Source organism: Podarcis cretensis (genome assembly GCF_951804945.1).
Source record: "Podarcis cretensis genome assembly, chromosome: 2".
Taxonomy (NCBI): domain Eukaryota; kingdom Metazoa; phylum Chordata; class Lepidosauria; order Squamata; family Lacertidae; genus Podarcis; species Podarcis cretensis.
The window spans coordinates 108995866-109019903 of record NC_137171.1 but is presented as its reverse complement, the minus strand read 5'-3'; the positions used below and the strand labels follow the sequence as shown (position 1 = coordinate 109019903).

The window sequence follows — 24038 nt, the reverse complement described above, 5'->3', positions numbered from 1 at the left end:
AGAATGCCAAGGTAAAATGAAATCCGTTTTGTGAATTACGGTTTTTAAAGTGCTGAATTATCGTTGTCTGTGCTTGCCAGCATTTCATTCTCCTCACTTTTTGATTGGGGAGCAGTGCTTGCTCCATGGAGCTGTTTAGTTTGGAAGGAGAAGCACTGGAGGTTTAGGGGGTCTTGATGTTTGCCTTCTTTGGAGATTCACAAGTGGACCCTTGTTGTTGTTTAGTCGTTTAGTCATGTCCGACTCTTTGTGACCCCCTGGACCAGAGCCCGCTAGGCACTCCTGTCTTCCACTGCCTCCCGCAGTTTGGTCAAACTCCTGTTCGTAGCTTCGAGTACACTGTCCAACCATCTGGTCCTCTGTCGTCCCCTTCTCCTTGTGCCCTCCATCTTTCCCAGCATCAGGGTCTTCTCCAGGGAGTCTTCTCTTCTCATGAGGTGGCCAAAGTACTGGAGCCACAGCTTCACGATCTGTCCTAGTGAATGCAATAAGAGACTTCGGATGCAGATTCTCAAAACGAGTAGGGCTGTCTTTCCAGTAGGGCCAACTCCTGCGGCAGATACTGGGTTGGCAGCAGTGGCAGACCCACAGCTGCCCGAGGCTGGTTCATTCGGGCAAATGGGGCAATGCCCCCACCAACCTCGGCCAGCCAATCAGCCACCTCCTGCCTGCCTCGGGGCACTGGGGTCAGCAGGGACGTCTTTAGCAGATGTGGCACTGGGGTGCAGATATCCATGCAGTGTCCCCAAATTACCACAGATAGTGATGGGGAGGCCGTAGCTATGCACTGCCAGCCATTCAGGGGGGCACAACTCTCCCCCATGCCACTGTGGAAGAGTGATCCCTGCAGAGCCTTGGGAGGGAAGCTGTGTGCCTGCCAGCCATATACAGTGGTGCCTCAGGTTACAGATGCTTCAGGTTACAGACTCTGCTAACCCAGAAATAAGACCTCGGGTTAAGAACTTTGCTTCAGGATGAGAACAGATATCGTGCTTCGGCGGCGTGGCAGCAGCAGGAGGCCCCATTAGCTAAAGTGGTGCTTCAGGTTAAGAACAGTTTCAGGTTAAGAAAGGACCTCCGGAACGAATTAAGTACTTAACCCGAGGTGCCACTGTAGTTGGTGGGGCGCAGCTGGCAGGTGTGCAGGGAAAGGGGAGGCCGCCGGCAAAGCCCCACAGCTCCCCCACTCGCTGGGGCGCCCCTGAGAGGCCGGCGCCCTGGCACCACGCACCACTGTGGGAAAGCCCTGTGGGAAAGACGGCTCTGAGGGTCAACTTCCTCTTCTGCAGCCACAATGTTGCCTTCATGGGACTCAAAGGAGGATGTGGGGGGAACTGAAACTAGTTGGTTTCGCTTGTCATTGGATTTTCTCCAAACCATAGAGGAACAGGAAATCCTTTCAGGGTCCTTGTATTTTTGAACTAATCTAAATGTAAGTTCATGAAATTTGGGGGAAATAAAAATTTATATTAATGAGCCCCCCCCAAAAAAAATCCAAAGTAGAGTTGGAAGGGACACCATGGGTCATCTAGTCCAGTGTTCCCCAACCTTGGGCCTCCAGCTGTTTTTGGACTACAACTCCCATCATCCCTCACTAGCAAGACCAGTGGTCAAGGATGATGGGAATTGTAGTCCAAAAACAGCTGGAGGCCCAAGGTTGGGAAACACTGATCTAGTCCAGCCCCCTGCAATGCAGGAATCTCAGCTAAAGCTTCCACTACAGATGGCCACCCAACCTCGGCTTAAAAACCTTCAAGGAAAGGAGAATCCACAACCTCCCAAGGGCGACCGTTCCTCTGTCAAACAGGTTTTACTGTCAGAACGTTCTTTCTGATGTTTCGTCGGAATCTCCTTTCTTGTAACTTGAAGCCATTGGTTCGAGTCCTACCCTCCAGAGCACGGGTGGCTTTTCATGTGTGGTCTCTGGCTTCGAGAAAGCATCATGCAAAGGAGACTTATCTAGAATGTGAAGCGTGATGTTGAGTAGAGATGTGAAAACTCAGGGGGAGGGGGGGAGAACCTGGGAAAATTGGGGTGACAGTGACACAATTTACCTAAATAAATAAAATATGGGTCTTTGTCAGAACATAAGAAGGGCCCTGCTGGATCAGACCAATGGCCCATCTTGTCCAGTATCCTGTTCTTCTCACAGTGGCCGGCTGGACGCCTGGGGAAACCTGCAAGCGGGACCTGAGCACAGGTTCGAATCCCCACGACGGGGTGAGCTCCCGTTGCTCCGTCGTAGCTCCTGCCAACCTAGCAGTTCGAAAGCACACCAGGGCAAGTAGATAAATGGGTACCACTCCAGCAGAAAGGTAAATGGCATTTCCATGCGCTCTGGCTTCCATCACGGTGTCCTGATGCGCCAGAAGTGGTTTAGTCCTGCTGGCCACATGACCCGGAAAGCTGTCTGTGGACAAAAGCCGAGTCCCTTGGCCTGAAAGTAAGATGAGCAACCACATGGTGGCCTTTGAATGGACTTATCCATCCAGGGGCCCTTGACCTTTACCTACCCTCCAAAAATTTGCCCAATCCCCTTTTAAAGCCATCTAAGTTGATGACCAGGACGTGGGTGGTGCTGTGGTCTAAACCACAGAGCCTAGGACTTGCCGATCAGAAGGTCAGTGGTTCGAATCCCCGTGACAAGGTGAGCTCCCATTGCTCAGTCCCAGCTCCTGCCCACCTAGCAGTTCGAAAGCAGGAAGGTAAATGGCTTTTCTGTGCGCTGCTCAGGTTCACTAGAAGCGGCTTAGTCATGCTGGCCACATGAGCCGGAAGCTGTCTGCGGACAAACGCCAGCTCCCTTGGCCTATAGAGCGAGATGAGCGCCGCAACCCCAGAGTCGTCCGCAACTGGACCTAACAGTCAGGGGTACCTTTACCTTTTAAGTTGATGACCATCGCTGCTCCCTGTGGGAACAAGTTCCGTGTCTTCATTATGTGGTGCGTGAAGTATTTTTTAAAATCTGTTCTGAATCTTCCAGTATTCGGCTTTGCTGGGTCTCCACAAGCTGCAGTGTTACAAAAGAGGGAGAAAATGTCCCCCCCCCATCCCCTTTTCCCCAAGCTTATCAACTTTTATCAGGTCACATCTTAGTCACCTTTTCTCTAAACATAAAGAAGTTCCAAAGGCTGAAGCCTATCCTCACAGGGGTAACGGCTCCTTACCCTCATCCCTTTTGGTTGCCCTTTTCTGAACCTTTTCCCACTCTACAATACCCTTTTTGAGGTGAGCTGACCAGAATTGTATGCTGTATTCCTAAATATGGCCACAACGTAAGATTTCTGTAATGGCTTTAGGATACTGGCAGTTTTATTTTCAATTCCTTTCTTCATGATCCCTAGCATGGAATTTACCTTTTTCACAGGCACAGCAACATCTCCATCAAGATGAACCCAAAGCCTTGTTCCTGTTAATTTCCTGGCTGTTCAGACCCCATGAGCATATATGTAAAGTTACGTATTTTCACTCTGACGTACCTCACTTTAACACTTGTTTACAACGAATGGCATTTGCCGTTTTCCCACCCATTCACTCAGGAGGAGAGAGCCTTTTGGAGTTCTTCAGAATTTCTTTTTGTTCTAACAACCCTGAGCAAGTTATTACAGTGGTACCTCGGGTTAAGAACTTAATTCGTTCTGGAGGTCCGTTCTTAACCTGAAACTGTTCTTAACCTGAGGTACCACTTTAGCTAATGGGGCCTCCCACTGCCACCACCACACAATTTCTGTTCTCATCCTGAAGCAAAGTTCTTAACCCAAGGTACTATTTCTGGGTTAGCGGAGTCTGTATCCTGAAGCGTCTGTAACCCGAGGTACCACTGTATTATAAACCACAAACTTTGTGCCACAAGGAAATGATTATAGTCTTTTTAAGGTTCTGCAATACTGTCAGTCTTTTGAAAAGCAGCATTCTCAATTCTGGGTTGTGTTGACAACTTTTAAAGCATATTCTCCAGCTGCCTATCTAGAAACAGTTTCATGTGGTTAGCAGGTGCTAAACGTTTTGCTCCGTGCCAGGGAGATGTTTCACTTGGTGACATCTGTAGAGAATAGATATTTTGGCATCACAGACCACTGTTCAATGGAAAGGAATGGGCTGGTCTCTCTGTCAACTCAGCAAAGGGAGACAAATCACTATTATTCCATCTACAGAGGGGTTATAGGAGGGGTTCCATCTTAACTCCCGCACTTCTGCAAGTTGCACTAAAACGAAACCGTTACTGTGGTTAATGTGGCAGTAAATGGTGGCTGGTACCAAAAGCAGGTGTGGTAGTTCACAGGATTTGCAGATAAACAAGGTCTAAATAAACTTCATGCAGCACATCTCTTTAACACATGGGTGCAAGAATTTTAAACTGTATCAAAATACAGTCTCTAGCTGATAGCCAATGTGCAATAATAGCCAGATAACCTATCACCTGTTTGCTAATAGCCTGGAGTTTCCCCCCTCCAAACTTGTTAGAAGTGTTGTTTAGAGTATAGAATGTTGATCGTTGTTTTGTTCATTTCTAGGGAGTCTAGTTCTCTCCGTTTTTAGTTCTATAAGTTTAAGGAGTTTTATAGATCCTGTTTGTTTGTAGCGTGATGAGAGGGCCATGGTGTCTTGTTCTATTTTGCTAACTTTTGAGGAAGTTTGTTTTTTAAGGGATGTTTTCTCTTTTATGCAAGCTCCTCTAGTGACCACTTTCATTGCATCCCATAGGAGGGGAGTTGTTATATTGTCTATATTGTTTTCCTTGAAATAGTTTTGGAGAGTTTTTGTGAGACTCTCTCTAATTTGTTTATTTGTGGTTAGGATGGGACTGAAGGAACATGATGGGGTGGTTTGCGTTCCTTCTTCTGTTTTAAGGGTAAATTCTACTGGGGCGTGATCTGTGATTTTAATGTTACCTTTCTTGCTTTTAAAACATTTCCGTGCACACATGCAGTGCATTATCTTATCGGAGCAAATATATTCATGTCCATTGCCTTGCAGCAAACAAAAGCTGCAGTTCTGCATTTACCTGGTGGAACGGAGAGAACCAGTGGGACGTGGTTGCCTCTGGAAATAGGAAGGGCAGGGAAGGACGTACTGGGCTGTGTGTGTGTGGCTCTGTATGGCAAAGGGGACATTGATTTCAGCAAGTTAGACATCCTCAAAGCAGCAGATTTGTCCACAGAATTGTTTTGGGTGGTGATACTAGGCCCCAAGAGTCATTTAGTGCTAGGGGTGCTTCTGTTCAAAATGCTCAATGAGATCTTGAGAAGAGGAATGAAATCAAGGAAGCTCCCAAAAGAGGAAATGTTCCAAGGCGTGAGTGACACAAACTGGCTGCCTACGTTTTCCAGTCATGACAAAGAGGCAAAATTTCTAGGTACCCTAAACAGCTGTCCCTAGAATGGTTAGAAAGGGTGGCGACCCTGGATTTAGTCTTCAGCAGCACCCAGGACCTGGTGCAAGATGTAAGTGTTGTTGAGCCAGCTGGGAAAAGTTACGGTAGCGTTATTAAATTAAATTTACATGTCAATGGCTAATTGCCAAGAACGCAGTCACATTTGATTTAAAAACAGGAAACGTCGCCAAAATGATGTGGTTGCATTTCAGCTTTCTTTTTACCAGTCAGGAAGGCTAAATCACTCTCAAGTGCTTGGGTATTTTTTTGGTTTGTTTTTAAACCCAATATTAGAAGCTGGGGAGCCACCAAATTCTAATTGTATTACAATAAAAGAAGCAATAAAAGACAGTTAAAAAATTATACGAAGATTTTATGTAGACATGCATTGGACCACCTGAATGAAGCTCGCAGATCACTCGTGGTCTGTGGACCACAGTATGGGAACCCCTGCTCTAGATTATAGTCAGTTTCCAATGTTAGTCATATTCAGAATAGAGCCATTGCTTTAAGTCAGTTGGTTTCAGTGTGTCTTCTTGGAATAAGATTAAAATTGGTGTCACCTGAAGGTGTTGACAAATGGTTGCAGTCCAGTGTTTGCTATGTTGGGGCCTTTTCATATCTGATATTCGTTGGGGATTTCAGTGAGAAAATACAGTTGCAGCACCGGTCTGTCTAGCATGAAATATAGGAATGCAGGAGCAGAGCAGGCAAGCAAAGCACTGTTGAAAGGTTTTGGTGCTCCTGTGCTTGTAATTTAAAGCTTCCTGTTTTCAGGTCCTGTCTGATGTACTGCTTGCTGTTGTTAGTAGCTGGTGTTGTTATTATTATTATTGTTTAAGTTTATACTTGACGCTTCAAAGGAGCTCAGGGTAGCAAACACCAAGCAATAAAATAAGAAAACATCTTTTAAAAATTCCCATGCAGATGCAGACTGGGCACAATCTCTACATAAAAGGCTTGATGGAAGAGGAAGGTCTTCCTTGAGCTCCAAAAAGACAGCAGAAGTGATGTTTGTTTAGCGATGCTAAACGGCCTCAGCCCAGTATACTTGAAGGAGCGTCTCCACCCCCATCATTCAGCCCAGACCCTGAGGTCTAGCTCTGAGGGCCTTCTGGTGGTTCCCTCATTGCAAAAAGTGAGAGTGGCTGGGGAAACCCAGCCAGATGGTTGGGGTATAAATAATAACATCATCAACATCGCCATCATCATTATTATTATGCTTGTCTTTAATGGGGAATTTCAATCCAAATTAATTCTTTCATGGGGTGAGGGAGGCTATGCAGGCTTTCCTCTTATCCCTCCCCCTTTCAATAACAAAATAATGCTATTTTGCTATTAAATAAAAATGAAAAAATAATGCAAGGCAATTGTTAATCAAAGTTCTGCCTTCTTGGGAACAGAAGCTACCATTGGAGCCATTAGAGAAAGCTATTCAATGGGATAAGCACGAGGGCTATTCATTAATCCCGTAACCATGAACCACCAGGAGAAATAATAATAATAAAAGTAATTGTAATTATTATTATTATTATTATTATTATTATTATTATTATTATTTATACCCCACCCATCTGGCTGAGTTTCCCCAGCCACTCTGGGCGGCTCCCAATCAAATGTTAAAAACAATACAGCATTAAATATTAAAAACTTCCCTAAACAGGGCTGCCTTCAGACGTCTTTCAAAGATAGGATAGCTGCTTATTTCCTTCACATCTGAAGGGAGGGCGTTCCACAGGGCGAGCGCCACTACCGAGAAGGCCCTCTGCCTGGTTCCCTGTAACCTCACTTCTTGCAGTGAGGGAGATGCTCGGCGCTGGACCTCAGTGTCAGGGCAGGTGGAGATGCTCCTTCAGGTATACAGGACTGAAGCCGTTTAGGGCTTTCAAGGTCAGCAGCAACACTTTGAATTAGGCTCGGAAACGTAGGCAGAACCTGCAAACAGGAAGCTTTTTATTAACAGTACACAGGAAGGTTGATGGATAAGGTTTATTTATGAGCAGTGGCTATGGAAGATAGACTTGCCTTCTTGTGATTATACGTAAGAAAGAAATGGTGACAGCCGGTGGGAGGCTTTTTAGGGTTGCAAACACCAGTGTGGCTTGGCCGAGCTGTGGAGCAACTTTACCAAGACAAGAGTGGCTGTGGCTGATCTGGTGGGGTGTGTGTGTACAGCAGGGCAGTGGCTGTGTGGACACAGTGGGAGGAGTGCAGTATTTGCATCTGCCCCCCCCACCCTTGCCACCCATCTGCCCTGCCCAGATTAGCTGCAGAGACGCAGATGTTGGAGGGATAGCTCTGCCCCACCTGCTGTGTCTGGCAGGGGACTTTCCTGGTCATTCTCCTAAGTGGGACACCCCCCCCCCCCCCGGCTGTCTTCCCCTGATGCAATCACCAGCCGAAATGTTCTCCTCAACTATTAACATTAAATGCAGAGGAGCCCTGCCCCTCCGGAGCAATTGGCCACCTGATTTCTTTCTTCTACGTCAAGCTGCTGTGAAGGGTGCAGGAGTGGGACCTAGATGTTTCCTCTTGCCTATTATTCATAGACAGGACGCGGGTGGCGCTGTGGGTTAAACCACAGAGCCTAGGACTTGCTGATCAGAAGGTCGGCGGTTCGAATCCCCGCGACAGGGTGAGCTCCCGTTGCTCAGTCCCTGCTCCTGCCAACTTAGCAGTTTGAAAGCACGTCAAAGTGCAAGTAGATAAATAGGTACCGCTCCGGCGGGAAGGTAAACGGCATTTCCGTGCGCTGCTCTGGTTCGCCAGAAGCGGCTTAGTCATGCTGGCCACATGACCCGGAAGCTGTACGCCGGCTCCCTCGGCCAATAAAGCGAGATGAGTGCCGCAACCCCAGAGTCGGTCACGACTGGACCTAATGGTCAGGGGTCCCTTTACCTTTTTATTATTCATAGAATCATAAGAGTCATCTGGTCCAACCCCCTGCAATGCAGGGATATGCAGCTGTCCCATACGGGGCTCGAACCCGCGGCTTTAGTATCATCAGCACCATGCTCTAACCAACTGAGCCACCCAGCCTTAATTTATCTACTCTTCCCCCACCAGCCTCCCTTCCTCTCCCGGAAACACCCCATGTTCTCCGCCTGCTTCAGACGGTGGTGTTCCACAATGCCAGTGACACTGACATCGAGGGCGCTACTTTTCTGGGAGACGTGGCGGTAGTTGCGTTGGATACCAACACCTGGAAGTTCAAGTTCCTCCAGCCTTGGGGCGTAAGCGGCCTCACGCCTCAAGAGTGGGACCTTCTGCTGAAGATTATCAAAGGCTACTTCCTAGGCTTCGTACAAACCATCAACAAAATGGTTGCGTTTCTCAAAGGCAGCTGTAAGTATCGCCACTGGTTCTGTTCTTCTAGGAGTGCTGTGTCTCCTTGGTGGAGAGATAATCTAAATCAGGGGTAGGCAACCTAAGGCCCGGAGGCCGGATGCGGCCCAATTGCCTTCTAAATCCGGCCTGCGGACAGTCCAGGAATCAGTAGAATGTGTCCTTTTATGTAAAATGCATCTCTGGGTTATTTGCGGGGCATAATTTTAAAAAAATTATAGTCCGGCCCACCACATGGTCTGAGGGACAGTGGACCGGCCCACGGCTGAAAAAGGTTGCTGACCCCTGATCTAAATGGCTTGGGCCCCTCAACCTCTACTGGGCTGTGTGTGACAAGAGATTCCTCTGTTATCTGATTTCCCCCCAACCCCATATTCTCAGGTATGGTCCTGCTCTCTGTGTGTATAGAGTTGCATTGTGGGTATTTCTAGGTCAGGGACTGGGCAGAGCAGCAATGGTGGAGACCGCCTCCCCAGCCTGACCCTTCCAGAGAAGAAAACAGTTCAGAATCACAACAGGGGTTTGAGGGAGATCACAGCTCAGAGGCAGATGAGGGGAAAAGTGGGAAATAATGGGAGAGGAGGAAGAGGAAGAATCGCCAGGGGGGAGACAGCTGACGGACACAGTGCCTTTAGAAAGCATTCCAGAACCCGGCGAACCTTGAAAGTAGGAGAGCGAAGAGCTCAAAGGCAGAGGGCACTTCTCAGCACCTGTAGCGATGACTCACTCGGAACAACGCCATTGCCCCAAGAGGCTGCATTCCCAAGCCTCTCTCTGTGAATATTGAATAAAAATCAGCTGGTAAGGCCTTTTCCTGTCTTATCCGTTCCTGGCAACCTGCCATGGGGGTTGGTTCCTCTGCCGCCTGACAGTGTTTCATGGGCTCCTGGTCTGTTGCAGGCTTTGGAACCCAGTGCCCTCAATACGCTTTGGACTACAACTCCCATCAGCCTCAGGGAACACAGATTTGTTTAATATTTTTTTTAACCCATCCAAGTTGGTGGTCATCACTCCATTTTGTGGGAGCCTACTCCATAATTTAATAATGCACTATGTGGAATTCATGGGAATTGGGGGGGGTAGAGAGGGCAAGGGGCTTGCAGGGTGACCCCAACCCCTGCAAATGTGGGGGTTAAATTCATGGGAGTTGGGAGTGCAATAACATTGGGAGAGCTGAGAGCTCCCACCACCCCTGCCTTAGAGGCTCAACCATTTCTGTACATTTTTAGCAGAAGCTCCCACCCAACCTAATATACCCGTCTTTTGGGAGCAGGGAATAATTTGCGGTGGGAAGCCTCCAGATCCTAAGCCGGAAGATCTTTCAGCTGATGTAACATATCAGAATAAGAAACAAAGTTTTGTTCATTTTACTTCAAAATATTTATATACCACTGGATTGGGGGCTTTGAGCAGGGGGGAAACCCTCGTACAATAAAATAACATAAAAAATAAAAGCTGCAGAGAAAGGTCCTGTCTCTTTACCTTCTAAGGACTCCCCTCCCATTTCTTTTATACCCCCAATAACTCATTTCAACACCCAGATCCTTTCGTTGTGCAGTCCTTGATCTTTTGTGAGTCCACGTCCAACGGCACGACGAGGGGCTTCTACGATGCTGCCTTAGAAGGGGAATCCATTGTCACCTTCAGTGCAGACAACGGCAGCTGGGTTGCTCTGCAGGAGAATGCGATGGCTGACTATGTTCAACAGATCCTGAACGGTGACAAGGGGACAGTTGCAACTCTACAGATCCTTCTGCTGGGCCAGTGCATCAGAGCTCACAACACCTTCCTTGAGACCGGAAAGGAGGCTGTGCAGAGGCAGGGTGAGATTGGAAACTAGCAATTTATTTACTTCCTTTTTCTTTTTACTCCAAGCAACAAAGGGCAGCACACGTTCTCCCCCCAGAGATAAATGAGGAAAAACTCACAGGCGCTACTCTTCCCAATTGCACAGACTGGAAGCTTCCCACTCTTGGGCTAATAATCCACTTTCAAGGGGCTCTGTGGTTTTGAGCAAGAACTCCTGCAATTGGTCCTGCTGCTCATGCATATTTGATCTGAGTTAAACTTTGGCCCTTAGATCATGTCACAGCAAAAGGATGTGTCAGCAGTGGGATTTGAATCCACGCCCCCATTCAGAGACCAGAACACCCAAGAGGTGGGAAGGAATCAACCTTGAGTCTGGTGCCTTAGACCACTTGGCCATCCTGACGGGCAAGGACACCGGTGGCGCTGTGGTCTAAACCCTCTTGGACTTGCCGATTGGAAGGTCGGGGGTTCAAATCCCCGCAATGGAGTGAGCTCCTGTTGCTCTGTCCCAGCTCCTGCCAACCTAGCAGTTCGAAAGCACACCAGTGCAAGTAGATAAATAGGTACCGCCGCAGCGGGAATGTAAACAGTGTTTCTATGCGCTCTGGCTTCTGTCACGGTAACCCATTGTGCCAGAAGCGGTTTAGTCTTGCTGGCCACGTGACCCGGAAAGCTATCTGTGGACAAACACCAGAAAGCGAGATGCGCGCCACAACGCCACAGTCGTCTTTGACTGGACTTAACCGTCCAGGGGTCCTTGACCTCACCTTTTACCTTTACAGCAGAAGCTAGACCAGGGCTACTTCAGTTACCTTGATGAGGTCCTAAAACAAGTGTGGGGAAACCTGTGGCGCTCCTGACGTTCCTGAACTACATCTCGCACCGCCACTTGCCATTGTTATGCTAGCTAGGGTTGATGGGAATTGTAGTTCAGGAAAACAGGCCCCAAGGTTCCCCACTCCTCTTCTGAAGCCTGTAAGCTAATAGTTGGAACTACCGTATTTTTCGCTCTATAACACGCACCTGACCATAACACGCACATCGTTTTTAGAGGAGGAAAACAAGGGAAAAAACATTCTGAATGAAACAGTGGATGTATCATTTTTGGGCCTCATGCTGTGGCCACAGACATGTGATCTGATGGTGAATTTGGGGTGACCCAATGCAAAGATCCTGAGGATCCATGTGGATCCATGCTTTTTAACCACGTTTTTGCACCATTGCAGCCCCAGGCAACAGTGGGTGCGTGATTTTGGGGGGGCAGGCTGTAGCCATGGACATGCTATGTGATCTGATGGTGAATTTGGGGTGACCCAATGCAAAGATCCTGAGGATCCATGTGGATCTATGCTTTGTAACCACATTTTAAGTGGGGAGCAAAGGAAAAACAAATAAGGGACATGAGAGGGGTGTGCAGAGAAGCACCTGGCTAAGAATGCAGGAGAGGGATTTAACAGGAGGGAGGAAAGAAAGGCAAAAGTTTTCCCCCACCCAAGCCAGCTCTCTCGCGCGCTCCCTCCCTCCCTCCCTCCCCCCCTCCCCCCTCCCCCCCTCTCTCCCCCCTCCCCCCTCTCTCTCTCCCTTCCCCCCTCTCTCTCCCCTCTGCTTGCCTGGAGGAATTCCCCTCTGCTTGCCTGGAGGGGAGGGGCTTTCCCTGCTCTTTGTTCCGTTTCAGCAAACACAGCAACGAAACAGAGGTGGGTGGGCAGTAAGACCCTGAGGCAGAATGCAGGAAAGCAGCCGCTTCCTCTTTTCAGTTTTCCCTTCTCTGTGAAGCACCGCGATTTGATTTTTGCTTGATTTTTCAGCTCCAGGGACCACACATTCGCTCTATAACACGCACAGACATTTCCCCTTCCTTTTTAGGAGAAAAAATCTGCGTGTTATAGAGGGAAAAATACGGTAGTTCTTTGAAAGAACAATCCCTTCACCATTTGCTATGCTCTGCCTCTACAGTCCGAGGCAGTAATGCTGTGACTCTTGAATCCCAGTTGCTGCAAGCCACAGACCAGGCAGGTGGAAAGCACTATTGTGCTCAAATCCTGCTTTTGGGTTACCCCACAGGCATCTGGTTGGCCACTGAGAACAGGATACAGGGCTAATCCTGCGGGCTGTTCTTGTTTGGAGAAACAGGAAGAGAGACTGCCACCTTACCTGTTCTTGACCACACACACATACATTTGGTTTAACAGGTATTAAATATGTTGCACATCCCGCCTCAAATGACCCCAAATGTAACGACACATAAAAAGCATAACCTCCTACACAGCTGAGTCTACTTGCGACTCTTCTGTACACAAGACAGGGAGGTAACTGCATACAGCAATCTCAAATGGGTGCCGCATATTGGAGATTCATTCCCCATGTCTGCAGTCATTGGATTGTTGTCTTTCCCATGACGGTGTATGTTTTCATTCCACAGTGTGGGAAGTGACGGAGACAGGCTGTTTGTGTTACTGTGTTCCGTGAAGTGGGACTATTGTCCTTTGTTCTCTCTCTTTGCTGTCTGATGCTAGAGAGAGAGGGAGCCACGTTGCAGTGCTCCGTGTGTGTTTATATGTAAATAAAGTAGATTAGCCAAAATGCTGAGTTGCTGAGGTCTGTTACGCAAGCTGCGAAGACTAGGAGGATCCCTGAGTGTGCTGATGTCTCCAAGGCATCGGTCGCTGTGATGTTCGGGGAGAAGAAAGTTTTTGAAGCTCCCGAACGATCGACCAGGAGGGAGAGAACATGCCAGTTGGGCATGTGTCTCTACCAGGGTCTTACTTGAGAGTAGGACAACTCCTGACACCGCACACCCAGTGCTTGTGCAAATCATCTCAGAGTCTGGGAGGCTCGGGCCAGAGCATGGCGTGATATGGCTTTGTAAGCTTATGTAACTCATGTTCTGAACTGTTCTGCTCTCTCAGTGTTGCCAGACTATGAGGTCTTCACCCACAAAACCCCGCCAGCCCCCGACTCTTTGCTGCTGGTTTGCCGAGTCATCGGATTCTACCCACAACCCATCAACGTCTCCTGGCTGCAGGATGGGAAAGAGCTGCCCAGCTCAGACTTCAACTCCACCGAGATACTGCCTAACCACGACCTGACTTACCAGATCAGGAGTACTCTGGTTATTAAGTCAGCGGATGAGCACAGTTACGCTTGCAGGGTGCAGCACATCAGCCTGGGGGTGAAAATCATCCCTTGGGGTAGGTACTTTGGGTACAGAAAAATATTGCACGTCTCTATTAGGAAGAAGGGGATGCAGGTGGCGCTGTGGGTTAAAGCCTCAGCGCCTAGGGCTTGCCGATCGAAAGGTCGGCGGTTCGAATCCCTGCGGCGGGGTGCGCTCCCGCTGCTCGGTCCCAGTGCCTGCCAACCTAGCAGTTCGAAAGCACCTCCGGGTGCAAGTAGATAAATAGGGACCGCTTACCAGCGGGAAGGTAAACGGCGTTTCCGTGTGCGGCTCTGGCTCTGGCCAGAGCAGCGATGTCACGCTGGCCACGTGACCCGGAAGTGTCTCCGGACAGCGCTGGCCCCTGGCCTCTTAAGTGAGATGGGCGCACAACCCCAGAGTCTGTCAAGACTGGCCCGTACGGGCAGGGGTACCTTTACCTTTACCTTTACCTATTGGGAAGAAGGTGGCACGCATTAGCTACTGCTTTATCTTTGAATTCCAAGGGATGGCAGCGATAATTCCCACACCCCACTGTTGTAAACAAAAATTGCCCTTTTCCCTTATGGTTATCCAAGAGCCCATATAGAGTCCTTACATAGGTTCCCTATTGGTAGGAGAGAATAACAGAGGCCAACCAGAGAATATTGAGAAGCAAAGCAGCTAGTAAGCCTGATCTTTATTAAAGCTGTTGCAACAGGGTGCTCCCCTCACACGCAGGAGAGAGGAGGAACTCAGAAAAATGGCATGCAAGGCCTTATAAAGACTTTTGAAATTGCCACCCTGCAGATCAAGATCACCCCCAGAAACATCATACATACATCACAGAAGGAGTGTAACCTAAGACCACCCCTCAGATACATCATACCTGTTGTTGTTTAGTCGTTTAGTCGTGTCCGACTCTTCGTGACCCCATGGACCAGAGAACGCCACGCACTCCTGTCCTCCACTGCCCCCCGCAGCTTGGTCAGACTCATGCTGGTAACCTCGAAAACACTATCCAACCATCTCGTCCTCTGTCGCCCCCTTCTCCTTGTGCCCTCCATCTTTCCCAACATCAGGGTCTTCTCCAGGGAGTCTTCTCTTCTCATGAGGTGGCCAAAGTACTGGAGCCTCAGCTTCACAATCTGTCCTTCCAGTGAGCACTCAGGGCTGATTTCCTTCAGAATGGAGAGGTTTGATCTTCTTGCAGTCCATGGGACTCTCAAGAGTCTCCTCCAGCACCATAATTCAAAAGCATCAATTCTTCGGCGATCAGCCTTCTTTATGGTCCAGCTCTCACTTCCATACATCACTACTGGGAAAACCATAGCTTTAACTATACGGACCTTTGTTGGCAAGGTGATGTCTCTACTTCTCAAGATGCTGTCTAGGCCTGTCATTGCCCTTCTCCCAAGAAGCAGGCGTCTTTTAATTTCGTGGCTGCTGTCACCATCTGCAGTGATCATGGAGCCCAAGAAAGTAAAATCTCTCACTGCCTCCATTTCTTCCCCTTCTATTTGCCAGGAGGTGATGGGACCAGTAGCCATGATCTTTGTTTTTTTGATGTTGAGCTTCAGACCATATTTTGCACTCTCCTCTTTCACCCTCAATAAAAGGTTCTTTAATTCCTCCTCACTTTCTGCCATCAAGGTTGTGTCATCTGCATATCTGAGGTTGTTGATATTTCTTCCGGCAATCTTAATTCCGGCTAGGGATTCATCCAGCCCAGCCTTTCGCATGATGAATTCTGCATATAAGTTAAATAAGCAGGGAGACAAAATACAGCCTTGTCGTACTCCTTTCCCAATTTTGAACCAGTCAGTTGTTCCATATCCAGTTCTAACTGTAGCTTCTTGTCCCACATAGAGGTTTCTCAGGAGACAGATGAGGTGATCAGGCACTCCCATTTCTTTAAGAACTTGCCATAGTTTGCCATGGTCGACACAGTCAAAGGCTTTTGCATAGTCAATGAAGCAGAAGTAAATGTCTTTCTGGAACTCTCTAGCTTTCTCCATAATCCAGCGCATGTTTGCAATTTGGTCTCTGGTTCCTCTGCCTCTTCTAAATCCAGCTTGCACTTCTGGGAGTTCTCGGTCCACATACTGCTTGAGCCTTCCTTGTAGAATTTTAAGCATAACCTTGCTAGCGTGAGAAATTAGTGCAATTGTGCGATAGTTGGAGCATTCTTTGGCACTGCCCTTCTTTGGGATTGGGATGTAGACTGATCTTCTCCAATCTTCTGGCCACTGCTGAGTTTTCCAAACTTGCTGGCATATTGAGTGTAGCACCTTAACAGCATCATCTTTTAAAATTTTAAATAGTTCAGCTGGAATACCATCACTTCCACTGGCCTTGTTATTTGCAGTGCTTTCTAAGGCCCATTTGACTTCACTCTCCAGGATGTCTGGTTCAAGGTCAGCAACCACACTACCTGGGGTATATGAGACATCCGTTTCTTTCTGGTATAATTCCTCTGTGTATTCTTGCCACCTCTTCTTGATGTCTTCTGCTTCTGTTAGGTCCTTTCCACTTTTGTCCTTTATTATGGAAATCTTTGTACGAAATGTTCCTTTCATATCTCCAATTTTCTTGAACAGATCTCTGGTTCTTCCCATTCTATTGCTTTCCTCTATTTCTTTGCATTGCTTGTTTAAGAAGGTCTTCTCGTCTCTCCTTGCTATTCTTTGGAAATCTGCATTCAATTTCCTGTATGTTTCACGATCTCCCTTGCATTTTGCTTGCCTTCTCTCCCCCGCTATTTGTAAGGCCTCATTGGACAGCCACTTTGCTTTCTTGCATTTCCTTTTCATTGGGATGGTTTTCGTTGCTGCCTCCTGTATAATGTTACGAGCCTCCATCCATAGTTCTTCAGGCACTCTGTCCACCAAATCTAAATCCTTAAACCTGTTCCTCACTTCCACTGTGTATTCATAAGGGATTTGACTTAGGTTGTATCTTACCGGCCCAGTGGTTTTTCCTACTTTCTTCAGTTTAAGCTTGAATTTTGCTATAAGAAGCTGATGATCTGAGCCACAGTCAGCTCCAGGTCTTGTTTTTGCTGACTGTATAGAGCTTCTCCATCTTTGGCTGCAGAGAATATAATCAATCTGATTTCGATGCTGCCCATCTGGTGATGTCCATGTGTAGAGTCGTCTCTTGTGTTGTTGGAAAAGCGTGTTTGTGATGACCAGCTTGTTCTCTTGACAGAACTCTATTAGCCTTTGCCCTGCTTCGTTTTGATCTCCAAGGCCAAACTTGCCAGTTGCTCCTTTTATCTCTTGACTCCCTACTTTAGCATTCCAATCCCCTATAATGAGAAGAACATCCTTCTTTGGTGTCACTTCTATAAGGTGTTGTAAGTCTTCATAGAATTGGTCAATTTCAGTTTCTTCAGCACCAGTAGTTGGTGCATAAACTTGGATTACTGTGATGTTAAAAGGTCTGCCTTGGATTCGTATCGAGATCATTCTATCATTTTTGAGATTGCATCCCAGTACAGCTTTTGCCACTCTTTTGTTGACTATGAGGGCCACTCCATTTCTTTTACGGGTTTCTTGCCCACAGTAGTAGATATGATGGTCATCCGAACTGAATTCACCCATTCCCGTCCATTTTAGTTCACTGATGCCCAGGATGTCAATATTTATTCTTGCCATCTCATTTTTGACCACCTCCAACTTACCCATGTTCATGGTTCTTACATTCCAGGTTCCTATGCAATATTTTTCTTTACAGCATTGGACTTTCCTTTCGCCATACCTACATCATACCTACATCACAAAAAAGCCGGTCTAAAACAGAAATTTTGAATGTTGTTTTTCTCCTGTCATTTATCTCCTGTCTGGCAGGTTACTTGATTGGATTTCCTGGAGAGCCTGGCTAGTCTTTTGTAATGATAAATACTTAGTTCCTGGGCCAGGCACACCCCATTCATATCTTAAATGTGCCCTTAAGACAGGATTTGGAAGGAAAGAGACAATGGGAGGTTTCCCACTTTGACCTTGCAGAGAAAACATTTACTCAGTTTAGGAATCAAAATGGTTCCAGGTCGGTCTTCCTGTGCTGATCTATGTATGTGCTTGGTTGGTACACTTATGAGCATTACCGTATATCTAAGACCATCAAATTCCTATCACAATATCCCCTTACTGGTCTTTATTCTGCTAAAATTGTTTCTGGGGTTAGCTGGAACTTCACCACAAATGAGAAGTTATTTTGAAAGAAAAAGAAAAGTTCCTATCTTGCTTACTGAGCCAACTTGTTTACTGAGCCAGCCTGCAAAGATTACAGTATCTCGAGCCTTTCAGTGGGCAGACAATTGCAGAAACCTCGCCTTTTTTGTTGACTCTTGAACCTCGCGGGGACGATTATGAAATATGAAGCGCTATTTCTGCTGTTTGGTTACATAACATGATTGGTTACTGCATGCACTTCATAGATATTTTCAGCTCTCCCCAGCAGCAACTTTAACCAATCAAAGTGAAGTTTTCACCACAGTTGGGATTTGTGGTTGGAGAGAGGCTTAGTACATACATATCATTTATTTACATATTTTATTTCATGCAATGCATGCACCGCTTGATTGTCAACAAACAAACAAAGAAACCCCACCTCTCAAAGTGGAGGACAACTGCCATTGACTTGTGATGCAAGCTGGAGACCTGGAACAATAAAGTCTTCACATGCTGGTGGAAGGATAGCAAAGAGGTAGCTTCTCTAGGGAGGGAGTTCCAAAGTCTAGGAGCTGCCGCCGAGAAGGCCCTTTCCTGTGTCCCCACCAAATGTGGCCCTAAGATTGGCGGGCCTTAGAGAAGGGCCTCCCCCAGAGATCGCAGAAGCTAAGCAAGTTCATATGGAAGAATAAGGTCTTTCAGCCCTGGTTCAACAGTCTGGCTGCAGCTTGATGGGCCAGTTGGAAGTTTTAGGGCACTTTTCAAGGGATAGTAATCCAGACAGGATGTAACTAAGCAGAGGTCAAAGCTACATCCACCAGACCTGTGTCAACGAAAGTATCCCAAGTGGTTTTCTCAGCAAATTGTCCACAACAGGCAACCAAGTAGTCTGAATTCTCCTCACGTGGGCCAGCGTGAAGACCCCTGGTCACTCAAAGCAGCCTTGCTGAACAGCTCCTCACACTGACACTCTGTAGGCAGAGAAAAAGTATTTTTGTTCGTTGCCCTCGCTGCCACAGAGTAGGTATTCAACACTAGACTGTGTTCAGTTAGACTCAGCTTGGTTGTAGGGTGCAGACATCGGAGTGACTTGTTGTGGGTCTCCTCTCTCTCTAATCCTGTCGCCTTTTCTTTTCTTGTCTTCTGTGTTCTCCAGAAGGCAGAGGAAACAAGGCTGCGCTAATAATAGGGATTTCCGTTGCTTTAATAGCTGTAGTCGCAATTGTGGCAAGTGTAGTAATTTGCCGGCAGAGGAGACGTAGGTAAGTTTTCCTCTATTCCCTTTTCAAATGTTTGCGATTTACAAAGAGTGGGGGCAAGTGGGGGCCATTGCTAGCTCTGTGGCTTTCGGGGGAGAAAGATTTGCTTTTTGCCTATTGTATGTATGTATGTATGTATTTATTTATTTCATTTATACCCGCACCTTTTCCTCCAAGGAGCCAAAGGTGGCATACATGGTTCTTCCATAGCTGTCAACTTTTCCCTTTTCTTGCGAGGAATCCTATTCGGAATAAGGGAATTTCCCTTAAAAAAGGAAAAACGTTAACAGCTATGAGTTCTTCCCCCTCCTCATTTAATCCCCACAACAACCCTGTGAGGTAGGTTAGACTGAGAGGCAGTGGCTGTGGCCAAGAGTCAACCAGCAGCAAGATTGATGGCTGAGTGGGAATTTGAACCCGGCTCTCCAAAGTCTCTAGTCACACTCTAACCACTGTAAACACACTGGCTCTTTACTTTGGATCCAAAACTAGTGCTGGTATTGGTATTTGCAGGGAAAGAATAACACTAACACACACACACACACACACACACACACACACACCGCCAAGATGTAGCTCAGCCAGATGCACAGATGAAAGAGCAGCCAAACTCAAAGAGCCATCTGAAAGTTACACCGTTGTTTGAATTTATATACCACCCTAGACTCGGATGTCTCAGGGCAGTTAACAGAAAAGATCACAACATATATAGTCAGAATAAAAACAACAACCCAGTAACATCCCCCCAGAAAAGAGCCACATTTTAAAAGGGTATAGGATGTCAAACAGACCAACCAAAAGCCTGGTTAAAAAGGAACATTTTTGCCTGGTGCCTAAAGGTGTGTAGTGAAGGCGCCAGGCGAACTTCCCTGGAGAGAGCATTCCACAGATGGGGAGCCACTGCAGAGAAGGCCCTGTTCTCGTCTTGCCACTCTCCAGACCTCTCAAGGAGGCGGCACACGAAGGAGGGCCTCAGAAGATGATCTCGGGGTCCGGGTAGGTTCATATGGGAAGAGGCCGTCCTTGAGGTATTGCGGTCCTGAGCCGTTTAAGGCTTTATAAGTCAAAACCAGCACTTTGAATTGGGCTTGGAAACTTAGTGGTAGCCAGTGCAGTCGGACAAGGATCGGTGTAATATGCTCAAACCATCTTGCTCCGGTGAGCAACCTGGCCGCTGAATTCTGCACTTCTGCCGAAGTTTCCGAACTGTCTTCAGAGGCAGTCCTATGTATAACGCATTGCAGTAATCTCACCTTGAAGTTACTATTAGCAGCTGGGCAGTCCATCAGCAAAAAGCTACTGTATCTGGCTTCTGGCCGCTCCAACGAAGCCATCACTAAGAAGCGCCCAAGACACGGTTAGGATAAGGGAGCAGAAATATGAGGACAGAAATCTGGCCTGATTCTCAATAGGTCACAGAGCAAGTAAGTTTGCACTGCATTCCAATGTGGTTGCAAATCACTGGGCCTTTGCCCATATAACAAACTGCAAGCACTCAATTTCAATGGTGAAATGTCACTACTAAGGCTCCTGAGCTCTGACTCCAGGGTTCCTGCAAGCAGGAAGATGAGTGTGTCTCTTTGTGTTTGTGGGGGTGGGTACTGGTTAGTGTCGGATGTTTGAACCATGCATTTAAATCTCACTGCTTTCTCCAAATAATCCTGGGAAGTCTAGTTAGTTCAGGGTGCAGGGAATTATAGCTCTGTGATGGTAAACTACAGTTCCCGTGATTTTTTTTTTGCCTGTGTGATGGGAAGAGCCATGCCTCCTAAAGTGTTAGGAGAACTGGATTCGAATCCCTGCTCAGCCATGAAGCTTTTGGGTGACCTTGGGTCAGTTGTCATCTCTCAGCCTAACCTACTTCACAGGGCTTTTGTGTGGTTAAAACGGGAGGAGGCAAATCATAATAATAAATAATATTTTTTTATTTATACCCCGCCCTTCCTGGTTCAAAAACCGGGCTCAGGGCGGCTAACAACAAATTTAAAACACTTAATTGTAAAAGCAGCATATAACATAGTATACAAACATGAATAACAATAACATTCAAAATTCAGAAATCAATTTAGGGGAAATAACCATTAGATAATCCCCAGGGCTAGCTGGCTGAATTGGTCCTACTTGGGCCAGCGAGGAGGCCAGGGGAGAATTAGCTGTGGGGTCTCAGAGCGGGTAATCTTCATAAAAGGGGAGGGGGAGGGAAGAGAAGGGAAATAAAGATCAGGCTGAATTCAAATTAAAGGCCAGGTGGAATAGCTCCGTCTTACAGGCCCAACGGAAGGAGGTTAAATCCTGAAGGGCCCTGGTCTCATGGGACAGAGCATTCCACCAGGTCGGGGCCATCACTGAAAAGGCCCTGGATCTGGTGGAGGATAGACTGACTTCCTTAGGGCCCGGGACCTCTAAATTATGGTTATTCATGGACCTTATGGTCCTCTGCGGGGCATACCAGGAGAGGCGGTCCCGTAAAAAAGAACCACGGACGCTGCCTTGAGCTCCTTGAAGGAAAGGCAGGATAAAAATGTAGTGTGCCAATGAACAGGCCCAGATTTCTCCTCAGGATGAGCGACTCTCCCCACAGAGTCCGAACGCCACAGTCATGGTCTTTTCCTAAAAGGACATTATACCAATTTTAATTGGTTTCAGTAGGCAGGGGCAAAATTGGGTGGCAAACGCTAATCTTTACAGCACAAGGTGGCTAAATTCTAGATTACAACTTGCAGAGATTATTTCGAAGATTTCTGTGCTTAGACCAGCTGAAGCTCATGCAGTTTGAGCCGTAAATTCATTCATCACAAACTTGGGGGTCACGCCCCTTTCATCCATGTACATTTCTGATTGGCTTTGTTTTAAGAAGTGAATCAGAAAAGGGAGTTGGAGCCACTGCCGAAATCAAGGTTTGCTTGTGAATACCAGAGCGAGGAGGGGGTGGTGTTGCCTTCACACGCAATTTGTGGTTTTCTCCGAAGCAGCTGGCAGCCATTGTGAGGAAAGAAGACGCTGGCTTTTGGATATAATATTACTACTACTACCACTAATAATAATAATATATTTATACCCCGCCCATCTGGGTTTCCCCAGCCACTCTGGGCGGCTTCCAACAGAATATTAAAATACAATAACCTATGGCGCTGTGGGTTAAACCACAGAGCCTAGGACTTGCCGATCGAAGGTCGGCAGTTGGAATCCCCACGACAGGGTGAGCTCCCGTAGCTCAGTCCCTGCTCCTGCCAACCTAGCAGTTCGAAAGCACGTCAAAGTGCAAGTAGATAAATAGGTACCACTCCGGCGGGAAGGTAAACGGCGTTTCCGTGCGCTGCTCTGGTTCATCAGAAGCACTTAGTCATGCTGGCCACATGACCCGGAAGCTGTACACCAGCTCCCTCGGCCAATAAAGTAAGATGAGCACCGCAACCCCAGAGTCGTCTGTGACTGGATCTAATGGTCAGGGGTCCTGTTATGTAGTGAAGTTTCACCCTGGGCCAGCAGGGGGATACTGTATATAGTTTTCACTCAGGTCTGTAGATGATTTTCACTCAGGTCCACGTCAGTTATTTTAGGCGGGAACTCTGGGCTGTTGTTGCTACAATGTTGACAGCCGGCTGCCTATAAAAGCAGGCCGGCTGAGCTGTTTGCAGTCAGTTCTATTCCAGCTTACAAAATAAAGAGCTACTTGGAGAAATCGCTGTGTCGTCTGCTATGTCAACCCACAACTTAACACTGGCGACGAGGATGGGATCGTCCATATTAGGCCACCAGACGTAACACCGAGCCAACGCCTTCATTTTGACAATTCCCGGGTGGCCAACGTGCAGAGCCTCCAGGACGCGCTGACGGAGTCCCTGGGGAATCACAACGCGGTCTCCCCACAGCAGACAGCCGCGATGAGCTGAGAGTTCATGTTGTCTGGTTGCAAAGGGCTGGAACTCCAATGCAAAAGGCCCTTGTGGCCACCCGGGAATTGTCAAAATGAAGGCGTTGGCTCGGTGTTACGTCTGGTGGCCTAATAAGCTGGACCTTGCCCAAGCCTATCAACAACTGCCAGTCGATGATGCCACTGCTGAAGCCCAGACGATCGTCACCCACCGGGGGGCATTCCGTTGCTGCCGGTTGCAGTTCGGGGTGAGTGTGGCTCCTGGCATCTTCCAAAGCCTTATGGAGCGTCTCCTGCAAGGGCTTCCGGGCGTGGTACCATATTTTGGTGACGTCTTGGTGCCTGCAGACTCACACCAGCAGCTGTTTGAGCGCCTCCTTGCCGTGCTGACCAGGTTCCAAGAGGCCGGGCTCAAGGTAAAGAGGGAGAAGTGCCAGATCGCTGTTCCACAGGTAGAGTTCCTGGGCTATCTTATCGATGCCTCCGGCCTTCACCCGACCACATCCAAGATCCACGCTATCCAGCAGGCCCCCACCCCAAAGAACAAGACGGAGTTGCAGGCGTTCCTGGGGCTGCTGAACTTTTATAACATGTTCCTGCCCCACAAAGCCACAGTGGCTGAGCCTCTTCACCGACTCCTTAGCACTAAGACGCCTTGGGCCTGGGGTCATCGGGAGACGGCGGCCTTCAACGCGGTCAAGGCTCTCCTTTCATCAGACAGTGTGCTGGTACAGTACAGTGAATCCAGGCCGCTGGTCCTTGCCTGCGACGCCTCACCTTTTGGCATCGGTGCTGTCCTTAGTCACCGTTTTCCAGACGGAAGAGAAGCACCGCTCGCCTACTTTTCCAGGACGCTATCTCCGACGGAACGGAATTACAGCCAGCTCGACAAGGAGGCACTGGCACTTGTGGCTGGAGTGAAGAGGTTCCATGAATACCTCTATGGCAGGACTTTTGACCTCATCACTGACCACAAGCCACTCCTGGGCCTCCTCGCCGGTGATCGTCCAACTCCACCGGTCCTCTCGCCACGCATGCTGCGATGGACTGTTTTCCTGGCTGCCTA

General features: G+C 47.8%; 2 protein-coding genes across 3 annotated transcripts in view; both read left to right on the top strand.

Annotated features, from left to right (window-relative positions):
- The window catches only part of LOC307208693 (uncharacterized protein), a 188950-nt gene that overhangs the window by 97748 nt on the left and 67164 nt on the right, over positions 1-24038 (top strand). The gene's annotated exons all lie outside the window — the stretch shown is intronic.
- The window catches only part of LOC307208768 (antigen-presenting glycoprotein CD1d-like), a 30053-nt gene that overhangs the window by 1303 nt on the left and 4712 nt on the right, over positions 1-24038 (top strand). The window contains exons 2-5 of one of the 2 annotated variants that reach the window (XM_079963717.1): positions 8441-8719; positions 10261-10542; positions 13438-13719; positions 18996-19101. In XM_079963717.1, coding sequence (XP_079819843.1) covers positions 8441-8719; positions 10261-10542; positions 13438-13719; positions 18996-19101 — 949 coding nt within the window. The remainder of the gene's footprint in view (positions 1-8440; positions 8720-10260; positions 10543-13437; positions 13720-18995; positions 19102-24038) is intronic. The other variant, XM_079963718.1, reaches the window with a different exon arrangement.